The 14771-nt window shown below is 34.8% G+C and overlaps 2 protein-coding genes across 2 annotated transcripts in view; both read left to right on the top strand.

Annotated features, from left to right (window-relative positions):
* Positions 1 to 5139, top strand: part of LOC105184458 (probable serine/threonine-protein kinase MARK-A) — a 35861-nt gene extending 30722 nt beyond the window's left edge. Inside the window, exon 7 of the mRNA XM_011143276.3 lies at positions 2264 to 5139. Coding sequence (XP_011141578.1) covers positions 2264 to 4979 — 2716 coding nt within the window. The 3' untranslated portion in view covers positions 4980 to 5139. The remainder of the gene's footprint in view (positions 1 to 2263) is intronic.
* A 1644-nt stretch (positions 5140 to 6783) lies between these two features.
* On the top strand, positions 6784 to 13472 carry LOC105184461 (odorant receptor 22c). The gene is made up of 7 exons (XM_019841996.2): positions 6784 to 6822; positions 7595 to 8039; positions 8821 to 9103; positions 9458 to 9557; positions 11325 to 11435; positions 13029 to 13184; positions 13282 to 13472. Exons 1-7 carry the CDS (start codon positions 6784 to 6786, stop codon positions 13330 to 13332), a joined length of 1185 nt encoding a protein of 394 aa, XP_019697555.2. The 3' UTR covers positions 13333 to 13472.
* The last annotated feature ends 1299 nt before the right edge of the window (positions 13473 to 14771 follow it).

Here is a 14771-nt window from a genome sequence, read left to right as displayed (position 1 = left end):
TGCGTATTTTCCGAGATATTAAGGGGTTTCAATACTTTTCGTACATCCTGTATAATCAATGCGTTTCAAGTACGCGAGGTCTTTTAATCTCAATGTTAAATTTACTTCAATTTTTCATATGGATATTTCAGCATTTTTGTCGAAGAATAATGGCTTTTAATTGAAGAAACAAGCTGATTATTAAGTGATAAACTTAGTTTCCACCACTCACAAGGGATGATTCCAGCTGCAAAAGTGATATGCTTTAATAGCTGAAGCTGATTGTCTTTTGAAGGTTGGACGTCTATCAATAAAATTTAGTGCGCAAAGGTTTATTTTTGGGAAAACAGAAATATATCTTAATCGATTTAAAATGAAATATGATAAATGGTTTTTTCGATATGTACTTCTTCACTACTTTGATTTGAAAAAAACTGCAGCTGAAGCGCATCGATTAATTTCTGAAACTTATAGTGAGCAAGCTCCATCAGAAAGAACATGTAGAGAGTGGTTTAGACGATTCAGATGTGGTGATTTCAATATGGAAGACGAAAAACGTGGCGCACAGCCGAAAAAATTTAAGGGCACCAAATTGCAAATATTATTGGATGAAAGTCCAATTCAAACACTTGAATAATTATCAAAGGTATTCATTATTATTCAATAGCTAGTTTCTTAGCGTTTACGTATCATGGGAAAAATTCAAAAGAAAGGAAAATAGCTGCCACATGAATTGTCCAAAAATATAATACCATACCATTTTAAGTCATCTGTCTATCGCGGCTTCCTTGCTTACCAGGCTGAGAAAAAAAGTTTTTTGTTTGTGGCGCATTGTGACTAGTGATAAAAAGTAGATTTATTTTAAACCTTATGCACACTTCTGTAGAATCGCATAATGGTCATATTGGGTCTCTCGCGATTCCAGTTACAAAAATGCGTATTGCAATGAAATTATTATTTTTTTGGATTGGCAAAAATTCCAGGATATATTTCAAATATATTTTTAAATGATAGCGTAGCTTTTGTGAATTTGATCTTAAAAAAAAAATTTATAAAGCAAAAGAGCACAAAAAATGATATTTTTTACTTAAGATATTGTAGCGAACGTAATTTTTAATATTTTTTGTTAAAATTTTGAGGAAGTATTCTTAAGATATGTCACTTTAAGAAAAAAATGAATACAATAGTAGGACTTTCAAAAAAGTTTCTCCAGACCGGAGAGTGTCAACTTCACTTCACAGTCAGAATCGTACTGACGCTTAAATCATGGCACATCGTGCTTGAGCTGAAAGAAGAGACACAGAACTAACAGTAGATGACAGTACAAGTCCTATTTTCGAAAATTAACATACCGTAAATTATCATCGAAAATCTTTCGTTTTGACCCCACAGTGCATAACAAGGGTTAATAATCCCAAGCAGAGGAAATCATGGGTGGACTTTGGCCAACCATTCATATCAACACCAAAACGAAATATTCATTGTTATAAGACATTATTTTGTATTTAATGGGACCAGGAAGGCATGCTTTATTATAAGCTTTTGCAACGAAACAAAACAGTCATAACTGATCACTACTAACAACAATTGTATCGATTGAACGATAAATTGATGCGAAAAAGACCGTCAGTAGCCAGTAATAGACACAAAGTGATTCTTTTACATAATAACGTGCGACTACATGTTGTAAGAACCATAAAAGAAACACTATTGGAGAATGGGAAGTTCTTCCCCTCCCCCCCCCACCGTATATATACCCAGCCTATTTTCCAAACTTGGCTCCATCAAATTGCCATTTTTTCTAATCGATGCAATACACGTTCGCCGAGACACACGTCTTCAATTATGAAGAGTCCAAAAATGGGTAGATAAATAGTTTGCTTAAAAAAACAACTCGTTCTATCGTCACAGAATCCAACGTTTGCCAGAAAGATGGGAAAAAGTAATAGAAAACAATGGAAAATATTTTGATTAATATATTAATTCATTTTCTTATTAAAATAAGTGCATTTCAAAGCAAAAAGGGCAAAAACTAAGCGACTTTAAATAAGTATATCTCAAACATTTTTCTTAGTTTTTCTAGGGATTTTAAATCAAAGAAATTTTTTTAATATTTATTTTATATTATTCATTATAATATTTTTCCGGCATTTACTAATTTAATTTTGTACATTTGATATATTTATCTTAAGTCTATAATAGAATCACATGATATCAATGTAAAATTAAATTCATTTTAACATACCTTTAATAAAAAATAATCAATTTTTATTTTCTTTTTCAGTGCACGAATGACTGCGAAACAATGCCTGCGCCACGATTGGCTGCGAGGTGCTCCCATGCAAGCTTCTCCACATTTACGAAGATACTTGTCGAAATCAAGAGAAGTTCTTCTAGAACGCGTTGTCAGCCGAGAAAATTTGAGAAGAGCGGCTCTAATAAGCCAAACAACCAGTCAGGCGAATCTTTGCGTGGACGTTCACGATCGAGAGCATCAACAACAAAATTTACAGGATTGCCTTTTAAGTCAGAGCGAAATGTGTCTAAATCAGTGCATTACAGAAAGTTATTGCAGCTTAGCAGGTAGCGAAGATTTTCCTAGTCCAACAAATTCTCAGACTAGTTTGAATTCATCCAAGACCAATCTGAGTTGTACGAGTCAAAGCTGTCTGCTGAATCAAGAACAGACTCAGGGGTTATTGAATAAAGCTCAAAGTCGATCGCACACTAATCTAAACCAAGGCCTGAGTCGTGGAATACTTTCGAGAATACGTAGCTTAAATCGTGTTCAGTCTCAAGCATGTCTGTTAAACGGCTCCGCCGCGACCAATTCCATACAAAGCAGCACCGTCAATTCAATAAATCTCACCATAAGCAAATCTCGCGAAAAGTTATATGGCTTGAGATGTCTGTCAAAATCACAAGATGTACTAGATATTTACAGAAGTCTAGAATGTTTAAAACGACGAAGAAAAAGTTATCAGCGCGCTCAAACCGATGACATACTGCCTATTTTCAAACAATTTGGCGTAGAGATTGCATCTTCCAAACTCGCGCTTTCAATAAATGATAACGATGCGATCACTTGCACAAAATTAGAAATTAATTCAATTCCTGATAAGATCAAACAGGAAATTAACCGAGATCAAACAATAACTGTGTTAACGAGTACGAATGACTTCAATGGCGACAAACAAGATAATTTGAACGTCGAGTCAAATAATTTGAAGCGGAAAACGAAGAGTATGGATTTACCACAAACTCCGAAGAAGCTTAGTTCAGAATCCGAGGAGAATATGGACTCCCTTAAGTCTATTGAGTCGGACACCTTAACGGAGGATTCAGACTACACATCTTCAAGCCACGATAGAGAATTCAATGTAGACAAACGTTCTTGTGAGCGCCAGTATTCTAACATTTCCAGCCGTTCCAACAACTCGGCTACGTCCGATGATAAGGAAAATCGTTCAACGGAATCGGAAAATGAAGAGCCCAAATACACGGTAGCGCAGCTGGTCTCAGCATTTAACAAACATCAAGAAGTAGCTTCGAAGACAAGCTTGAAAGCGATTATGTCCAAGAAAAGAATTAACGAGTTGATGTTCCCGACTGGTACAAAGGCATTGCGTCTTTTTATTCCGGATATTAACATTACCGAAAGCAAGATTATCCGTCGCAAAACAAGCTACAAGCCACGAAAGAATTGGGAGGAACTCCGAAAACGCAATGAGAAAAACGAGGGAGTTTTAAAAAGCTTCGACAATGATTCCTGTAACGAAGACGATTACGACGATGACGATGTAGAAGACGAGGACGAGATTCGAGATAAAGCAAAGGATTTTTTAGTCACGCAGGCGAACGAGCAGAATTTTACAAAGTTGAACATTAAAAAGAGCGCTGCTACTATCTCGCGAGGATTAATCGATTGGAATGAAAATACAAATTTATCTTCAAATCAACAGTCACTCTTGCAATCAGAAAATAATAATAGACAGTTTATTTTCATCGAAAATGGAAGTATTCGAAGTAATCTCGATACTACAATTGACGAAAAATATAAACAGTGCGTGAGAGATGCACTCATGTCCAACAATGGGCATGATAAGATGGAAACTGTTGTAGATAAAATTCAGATACAACCGAAAAAGATGGAAACTATTGAAGATAAAATCCAGATACAACCGAAATTATTAACACAATCAAAGATTGCTGTGACGGTTCGCCAAAAAGAAAGATTACCTAATTATATATATGCTAATGTAACTTCCACAAACAAAGATGACGACACAATATCTAAGAAAACAATTGTCACCACGATCAATGGAAGATTCGAACCTAAAACATCTAAGGTCGAACCAATCAAGTTAAGTTCAGGCGCTGACACTGCGAATGTAAATCTCAAAGATATTCTACATCGAGTAGATAGTTCCCAGAGTAATCCTAAGGAAAATTTGGAAAATTTGAGGAAGAGAACATCAACAGCAAAGATTATATTAAACGATAACACCGCTCATGATCAGTTAGATGATTCTGATAGCTATAAACGGACGCACTCTCAAGCAAAGAGTGAACCACCCGCAATTGACAATCAGTCAGACGAACAAGTAAAATTAGTGGCACCACTATCCTTCATTCAATCTTCTTCCTTGTCCAGTGACAATTGTCCCACACCATCTAGCGTGCAATCTAACACAAATATGTCATGGGAAGACATTCAACTTATCACGAACTCCAGCACATTCTTAGAGAAGGATTATTATAATAGTGCGAAGAAAGATGATATGCAGCGAACATCCAGCGAGGAAAAAAATAAGCAATACGCAGAAGATCGTAAGATCTGGGGCCGAGTTTGTACTGGATCTTATACCAGGGCAATGGAAAGATTTACCGGTAAAAATATAGAAACAACGAAAAAATCATCAAATTCGAACGCTATACAACAAGTAGAAAAAACACGAAGAAAAAGTAGCCCTGCAATGGCGCAATATTTAAACTTTTAAGTGTTTTAATTTACAGATAAGATTTTTATCTAAATGCATTAATTATGCGAGTTTTCAAGCGAAAAATTAAAATAATAAATAAAATATTTATCCAGTTCCTGAAAGAATATATATGGATTTTGCCTTTAACAGAACAGATAGATTCTAAGAATATTAAAAGGATATTACAACAATATATCTTGTATATCCTCTAAATATTTGCAATCATAGTACGTTCTACAAATAATATACTAGATATATTTATATGTCCTGATTATCCGTTTTCTTATTATATATTAAAAATATTTACTGTAAAAAAATAAATTTTGTTAAATTCAAACAAAACTTTTATTAACAATAGGAATAATCTAAACTAATGTTTGGTCATTATATTTAAATAATAAAAATTACAGCTTTCATATTTTGTGTAACTATATTCATGCGTATATTCTCAAGTAGTTTCGATTCCAACGAGATCTATTCTTTTCCTAACCGTGGCTCCCGCACTCTTAACCTTAATAATTGAACAAGAAATAATGATGTCAATGATACTTTTCTGTGTCCACTCTTTTCTTTTTTGAGAATGCTTCTTTGATAGCAGCGGTTTTTTCATCAGCAGTAGTAGACCGAAATGCCACATCATTTTTATACAGGCTTCTTATAGTATTAAGTGAGATATGCTGCCCTTTCGGCGGAGTTTTACTTGGGCCTGACGCAAGGTAAGATTGGAATTCGTCTGAAAGAGACACAAAATCGCTTTGTCTTCCTTCGGAGTCATTGCACGAAATAGTCCCCTTTCTGACAGGTCATCAACATTTCAAGCAGTTTTGAACCTATTTACTTACTTCCTTACGAAAAGCTCTGATTTCTTAATTGCTCTGACAGCTAACGCGACTGTTGATTTTGGTCCTTTGGGATGGTTAATAAGAACTACCGTCTCGTAACGCTTCAAATATTTTACATTTATTTTTAAAAATAATGTTTACTTTTAACGATTACGCAACTTTTTGATGTACACTGCGCAAAAGAGGTTAGTTTCGAGATTTAAACGGTATAAGGTAGATGGTGCTACTGTGATTTTCTACAAAAATATCACCCACACTTACTTGTTGAACAGGATATAGTTTGACACTTCAACTATTGTAAATTGTTTGATAACGTGTTTGTTTCTCTCTCTCTCTCTCTCTCTCTCTCTCTCTCTCTCTCTCTCTCTCTCTCTCTCTCTCCCTCTCTCTCTCTCTCTCTCTCTCTCTCTCTTTCTCTCTCTCTCTCTCTCTCATTATCGCTATTCTCGAAAATTGCGTATTTACCTTGTTATTCGGTATTTGTTCGATCGTGCGAACTCGACATTTCCGCGGAACAAAACTCTTAACGAATGGTTAACAATTATTGGAATTACAGTTGTTATTATCAATTCTTTATCGCTTATCTTGGCTCTTATACCACCGGTCACTCATAGGTGTTTCATTCAGTTGAATTCGACGACTATTTTTAAACATGCTCTTCTCGTTGATTCACGTAGTAGCCGGTACAATTGATAGAAGAACAGCACTCCACTCAAACTATCACTTTGAACTATGACTTTTACACAAACATTCGTTATTAATATAATATGTCCGACTCAAAAGAATATATAACCGTTTCACATATATGACGATGAAAATATTATCAATATAGTTTGCAATAGTGGCCACCAAATGGTTGTGCACCAACTGCTGTGTTTCCCATATGTGACTCTAACAAGTCCTTTTTCTTCTCTTCTCTGTCATTTTCTCTCTCTCTCTCTCTCTTTCTCCATTTTTTGAGAAAAAGACATCTGACGAACATGACGTATAGTTATGATAAACCCGAACTGGCTAAATGGGTATCTCTTGTCGCACGTCAAGAACAAAACGAAACAAGGTCTTATAATATGTGAAACGAGAAGAAACGTTAGGGGAAGCTGTAATTACGATGTGCCTGCGATATTTCAGACAAACTTTAGCTCATAATTACGTTTCGCTTCCGACGTTGCATTCCGTCAGACAACGAGACCGGTTTATTAATCTTGCAGGATAATTGATATGTCTCCTCGTTTCTACACGATCGACCATTCCCTTTCTTTCGGCGGGAAGTTTACTTCGGAGCAGACACGGGACTTTTGCGATCAGTCGGCTGTAAACACGCATCAGAAGTACACGAATCATGCAAGTGTGTAAATTCGAATTTGCAATTATTTCTCCCTTCCTCCCTTTGTTCCATCAATTATGTCAGCAATTGTTACTTTCATTTAGATTCCTTACTTCTTATATTTGAGTGCTATCTTCTCCCGAGTGTCTGATCAATCTATTCAGTAAAAATAAAATGTCCGGTATATGAGACGGAACTCTTGTAGACGGAACTTTGCCAGTTTCCAACAATTTGGCATAGATTTTTTTGCATCTTCTTGTATCTTAAAATTTTTCCCTATTCTTTCTTATTTTTTAAGAAGACAACATTTAATAAATGTGAATTATATAGTTATGATAAGCCCAGTCAGATAATAGATATCTCTCTCTCTCTCTCTCTCTCTCTCTCTCTCTCTCTCTCTCTTTCTCTCTCTTTCTCTCTCGAATCATGTATATAATCTTATGACGATCTCCCGATTTTTCTTTCAGACAACCGCATTCACCCGAGCGTTTAGAATAATATCGTGGAATAAACGGTTTTTAATTACTCTCGGCATATGGCCTATGAAAGTGAACCGGGTGGCGTTCGTATTCTTCTTTGTCTACATGGTGATCCATTGCACCATGGGAGGGGCTCACTTGGTCAAATATTTCAGCAAGCCGGAATATATCATCGCCAATCTAGCGGAGAACATTCTATTCACGATGATAATAGGCAAGATGTTCATATGCGAGCGAAGCCGCGGGATAATGGTCTATTTTTTGAATACCATTCAGCCCGATTTCTCGGCCAAAAGTTACAGCAGCGCGCGGGAGAAGACGTTGTATTTGCATTACAACAAGTTCGCACTTATATTCATCAAGGTGTCGCTAGGCATGGCCACGTTAGCGGGTACGTTATACTACATAAGGAGATTTCTCGAAAGCTGGACGGGTAAGTATACGACGAGTATTTTTCTGTATTTTGTGATAATTCGCGATACGTTATCGCCTGTATTGTCGAGTTCTTGTATGTTCTGGCATGAATAGAGAATGCGATGCATATGGTATAAACGTGATGATTAGACGTTGATATCTTTATCGAGAACACGACTTGGAAATCGTTCAGATTTTGTTAAAATTATTCAAGAATTCATCGACGACACTGATTATTCCAGATCTTTCTCTCCCCCCTTTCTTTCTCTTTCTCAATTACTTTGACCGAAAATTGTAACGGTTGTTATAATTTTTGATCTTTCAATCTTCTCCTATTCCTTCTCCTATTTATTCGTTACTTCTTGAGTAACAAAACCGATAATATTGTCACTACTAACAAAATAATAACATTTTTGTTATGTTTATACAAAGTTCGTATCGTACATAATTATTAAACAGTACAAAAAGCACATAATTATTAAACAAATGCAATAGTGATAACCGTAACCAGTTACTTTTTTTCAACACGCCACGTATAATATAACGTGTTATCTTTGAAAAAGTAACTTTCCAAACTTGCAATCGCATTGAAGCGTTGTATTACACAATATACGATAAATCGATACTTTCGATACACACGACACTTCCGTATTACTTGTGCAATACATAAAATTTAATTCAAAGCATTGGTACAACGTCTCGTTTAGAAAATAAAATACATCGTGTATTTTTGCATATCGTTTACAAGAAACACTATATAAGCAACAATAAGGAGTTAAAAATAACATTATTTTATGCAGTATCGACCCATAATGCTTCGTACGAATTACCGTACCGGACGTATCCTTTTTTCGAGATCCAGGATGTTACCACCTACTTCTGCCTTTGCGCCTATCAAATAATTGCTGTGCCGATGATAGTGTGCGGCTATTCAGCACCGGATTCCTTCGTACTCAGCATGGCCCTCCACATTTGCGGTCAATTCGCCGTTCTGTCATATAAAATCGAAGAATTGTTGAAAGATCACGAGAATTACAATCGTCATATCGGTGCCATTGTATTGAGGCATCGTCAGCTAATTACGTAAGTCTATTTATTGTCGATGCGCGCTTGCACGTTCTTTTTACAAAAGATGATCGTCCGATTTGATAGGATCGAATTTATAGCTACATTTTTTCGTTACTTTCTTTCACATAGTGTAAGTTAGAGTGAGAAGTATAATCGGAAACTGTCCAAATAGAGATTTGAACCAAAATACGTTTAATGCATATCCTCCTACTGCGCAATTTTAATTTTCTGATCGCGGACACTACGTGCTTGTATGACGATTGTAAGATGGTCCTTGTAGGATCATATAAATCGGTGAACGGTATAAAATTCGATATCGGGAACAATACGATAATATAATCTTAAGATTATATACTCAGCGCATTCCAGATTAGCAGAAATCTTGGAAAACAATTTCAATATGATATTTCTTCAGCAAACTCTGGGCACCATTTTCTTGCTCTGTTTGACTACGTATCACATGCTCGCGGTGAGTTTCACGATTTGAAATATTAAGCGTCTAATTCGGTACCGATTAACCCATTAACGCTTAAGCGGACATATTTTGAACATAATTTTCGGCGACTTTATTTGCAATGTTAAGGGGATCCTGGAGCCGTCTGTTTTACCGACACATTGATTTCAATCTTTTCAAACAATAATCTTTTTATTAGCTGCACAGATTGAAAAATCCTTTTGCACAATGAAAGTACTTATGAAAACGAAGTCTGGAACGAAGAATTTTATGTAAAATTCAATGAAAAATTAAAAAATTACAGTTTCGTTATCATGTTCTGCGTCAGTTCGTAACTTTATTTATTATAACAGTTTATTATTTATTATTATTAATTATAATAGTTTTGCAGTTTATCCATGCAAAAGCTTACACTTCCATACTAACCACAATATGAAAGAATAATATTAAAGTAACAGAAAACGAGTTTAAAAATTGCGATCAATTGAAACGTTCAATTATTCGTGCGCTTTAAAAAAGTGCGAAAAAATCGAAAACAATTATTTTCAATTTTTTTTTCATATCTATATAGTATGAAACTCCAACTTTTTCCGCAATCGGTGCATAAAATAGTTATACTTTAAGGATATATTTTTTAGATATGTCAAAATTGTCATTTCCATTTAAAATGGTGGCAAAATCGCAAAAATTTACGAATTGTTATATTTTTTCCACAATTATTCGTAAATTTTGGATAAGTAACGACTTATTATCACCAAAAATAATGAGATTGATATTTGCAATTGATTTTCGATCAAATACACAATTTTTAATATGACGGATTTAATATGGCGGCTAAAAAGGTGTGAAAATCGTCTATATTTTCCTCATTATTTCGTGAATTTTTATTTGAAAATTATCTCTTCTCTCTACTCTTGAAATAAAAATGACAAAATTAGTGAACAGACATCATAAGAAAAATTAATATAATCATTTTATTAAATCAGTGAAAGATATAATTACAGTAGAGATATTACTAGTGTTGTGACAAATAGCTGCGTGTTTGTCTTTTGGTGAAGCTCTGCCTTGCACGCTTGTGCATGACAATTCGTAAATTTTTGCGATTTTGCTGCCAGTTTTAAATGGAAATGACAATTTTGATAAACTTAAAAAATATCCTTAAAGTACAACTATTTTGTGCATCGATGGTTGCAGAAAAAGTTGGAGTTTCATATTATATTGATGTGAAAAAAAAATATTGAAAAAAATTGTTTTCGATGTTTCGCATTTTTTGACTTAAAAGCCGCCATAGCTTTTTTAGACTTCATTTTACACAAATTTTGATGATGGATTCTGAAAGAACGTAAAATTTTACGTAAGAAATTATATTTTTCAATTTTTTTAGACCTTTAACGTTGCAAATAAAGTAGCTGAAAATTATGTTCAAAATACGTCCGCTTATATGTTAATGAATTAATTATTTTCGCAAAGAATAACGTTATGATCTTGGCTTCCGGGTTGGAGCCTTGGAGCCGCATTTTCGGTAAATTGGTTTCGTTGTCGTCTAATTCGTTGGGAACAAATAAATTCATTAAAAAACACGGTTTTAATCTTAAAGCAAAATCTAAAATTTTTCCGCAACGTGGAAGCCTTTTCAAATATCAATTAACGTTATACAAGGTGTCTGACAATTAATGACATAAAGCTTGCAATAAATTTTAGAGACTAGTTTTGATCTACACAAATGAACTTCCCTGATATCATCAACTGACAGTTTGCGAGTAAAATGTAATTGTATTTCAGAATTCGGAATATGGTGACAGCACTAACGTCGTAACTTTCTTGTTGTACATATGCTGCGTGGTCAGTACAATTTTTGCGTACTGTTATATTGGAGAATGTCTTATTAACGAGGTCATTATTGAACTGATTTCGCAGGTTTTCTTATTACAACCTCGCATCAATAAATATTAGGTATACAAATGAATAATTCAAACGCTTTTAAGCAGCTAAGAAATTAAGTTTCAAATAATAAAATTTTCCCGCTCTTTTACGGTTATGTAGTATTGACATATAGCTATTAAAAATTATATTTAATATGGCGGAAGGCTCACAACATAACTTCAAAAATTACTCAGTTTAGTACAGTCAAAAATGACAACAAATAAGGTGCATATCCGACATTGTTCTTTACAAATTCCAACAAGGAAAAAATGCTGCAAGAGCATGCGAATTGATTTGTTCCTTTCTCGGCGAAGGTGTCGTATCGTACGATTTGTATGCATTTTAGTTTAGATGGTTTAAAAGCGGCGATTTTAGTCTGAATGACAAAGAACGTCCTGGAGGCCTTCAGAAGTGCGGCAACAATTTGAAGCAACTGCTCGCTGAGAATTCAGATTCAGCACAAACGCAAAAAGAGTTTACAGAATAGTTAGGAATAACGCAACAAACTATTTTCAAACACTTGTACGAGATGAGGAAGATTCAGAAAAAAGGAAAATGGGTTCCGTGAACTCACTGAAACTAACAGAAATCAACGAATGGCAATGTATCTTTCTCTTTTCAATAAGCAGCGTAGAAAGTCTCTCTTGTGGAAAATTGTTACGGGTGATGAGAAGTAGATACTCTATGACAATACGAAATGCAAAAAGTCATGAGTAAATCCCGGTGAATCCTTAACGTCGGTTGCAAAGCTAAAACATTTCGGAAAGAAGATTCTGCTCTATTGGTGGGATATGAAGGGATTTATTATGAGTTATTAAAACCGAATGAAATAATTATTGTGGACCGCTACCAACATCAATTAATCCGTTTGAGTCAAGAATTAGAACGAAAAATATAGTAGCAAAGGAGAACGTCCTGTGAAATTGTTGCATGATAACGCTAGGCCACACATTGCTTCTACGACAAAAGTCATCATAATGAGTCTTGGCTGAGATATCTTGCAGCAGCCGGCGTATTTACCAGATATTGCTCCTACCGATTACCACTTGTTCCGGTCGATGCAACATGCTTTGCCTAATACGCACTTCAAATCAGTGGATGAGATTCAAAAATGGCTTGACGACTTTATCGTGCCCAAAAACATAACATTTTTCCGACATAAAATTCATCAGCTGCCTGAAAAATGACTTAAAGTTGTAAAAAGCAACGGCGAATACTTTAATTGACAAATTTGTTTTATTTTCTTTTAAGATAAACCTTGAATTTAACTGAAAAATTTGGATTATTCATTTATATACCTAGTAAATCATAAGCGATTATCCTTTTTCTTTTTTTTTCTTTTTCGAATTTGATCGATTTTCTTCAATGCCGGTGAAAGGAAAGATCGCAACACTTTTACTTTGTATGTACCTCGGAACGTACCCGATATGCGATAGAAAAAATCTATCTTACGATGCTTACTCAATTGTTATTGGATATGGATGCGTTACAAAATTCGTTAAAGAAAAGCGTCGCGATCTTTCTGCCACAGCGACTTTTTGTGAAATCTCTTGTTCCACTCAGAGTACCAGATTGCGCGACACTTTTTACAACACCGATTGGTACAATACTTCACCGTCGTGCGGGAAGATTCTCAGTATTTGTATGATCCGATCTGAAAAACCACTGGTGTTGACCGCTGGTAAATTCTACATGTTATCACTGGACACACTCACAAGCGTAAGTTAGTAAATAGTTTTTAAGTTAATTGTACTTAAATGTGTTTTATCTCAATATGAACTTTCACATATTCTCTTATAATTTATTTCGTTTGCAGATAGTAAAAACTTCGATAGCGTACTTATCCATATTGCGCAACTTTATGTGAGAAGCTTTCGAAAAAAGCCTTCATATAAGAAGATTCGAAATATCTTTCGTCCGGTGAACTATGGAGAATACGCAAAAATTTATCTACGAGACGAGATATATGCATAAGCAAAACGAGACTTATGAAGGGTGTCCCAAAATTCACGCAAGAAGTAATTTTGATAGAAAACACAGGTTTATAATTAAAAATTGTAAATTTTTTATTGATTCATAAAGTATACAGTATAGGGTTATGTATGGAATAGCATATCGGGTAAACGGCCACAACGAAGAGAGTTCGTTGAATGGATTATGGAACAACAACAAGTGGATGCTGATTTTTCGAACAAAATCATCTTCAGCGATAAGGCTTATTTTCATCTTGATGGCTTGGTTAATCGACAAAATTGTCGCATTTGGTTCAGAAAATCCACGAGTGATTGTTGAGAAACAAATGCATTCACAACATATCACTGTTTGGTGCGGATTTTGGACTAGAGGCATCATCGGACCATTCTTCTTCGAAAATGCGGCTGGTCAGGCAATAACAATTAATGGTGCTCGCTATCGCGACATGATAATCCAGTTTTTTGTGTTTAAAATGCAGATGTGGTTTCAACAAGAAGGTTCAACAAGGTGCCACATGCCATACAGCCCGAGAAACAATTCAATTACTGCATGAGTCATTTCCTGGTCGTGTAATTTCCCGTTTTGGTGATCAAATTTGGCCGCCCAAATTTAACGCCGTTCGACTCTTTGCTTTGGGGTTCTTTGAAGTCTAAGGTTTATGCCAACAAGCTCACGACTATCCATGCCTTGAAGGAAGAAATTGAGCGCTGTATCAACGAAATTCAGCCACATTTATGCAAAACGGTTATGGAAAATTTCAACAAAAGAGTGCATATGTGCCAGTAAAGGCGTGAAGGCCATTTACCCGATATGCTATTCCATACATAACCCTATACTGTATACTTTATGAATTAATAAAAACTTTACAATTTTTAATTATAAACCTGTGTTTTCTATCAAAATTACTTCTTGCGTGCATTTTGGGGCACCCTTTACTTTAATTATATTTGATCATAATTCATAAACTTGCCAGCGTCAAATAAATAGCGTATTATATCAATAATAATCTTTGAAACAAATCTTTTCGTTAAACTCCTCGTACATAATGAAAAATAACGAAAGATAATTTCTATAAATAAAATTATCTTTAAAATTAGTATAAATATTATTGTTTTACTACAGCTTGCTTATCCTATATGTCGATGACACGTGATGTTAGTCGATGTAATATTTCCAATACTTTTCTCGACATTAACAAATGAAAAAAGTTATCGATATCTTTCTAATAATAATAGTTTGGAAAAACATTGAGAATTTAATGTGCGTCTGCTTACCGATTTTTAACTTCTAGCATTCTTGTTAGTTCCTAGCAAATTTCATACCGGCAAATTT

Source organism: Harpegnathos saltator, unplaced genomic scaffold, assembly GCF_003227715.2.
Source record: "Harpegnathos saltator strain DR-91 unplaced genomic scaffold, Hsal_v8.6 scaffold573, whole genome shotgun sequence".
Taxonomy (NCBI): Eukaryota; Metazoa; Arthropoda; class Insecta; order Hymenoptera; family Formicidae; genus Harpegnathos; species Harpegnathos saltator.
This window is presented reverse-complemented; position numbering and strand designations above follow the sequence as displayed.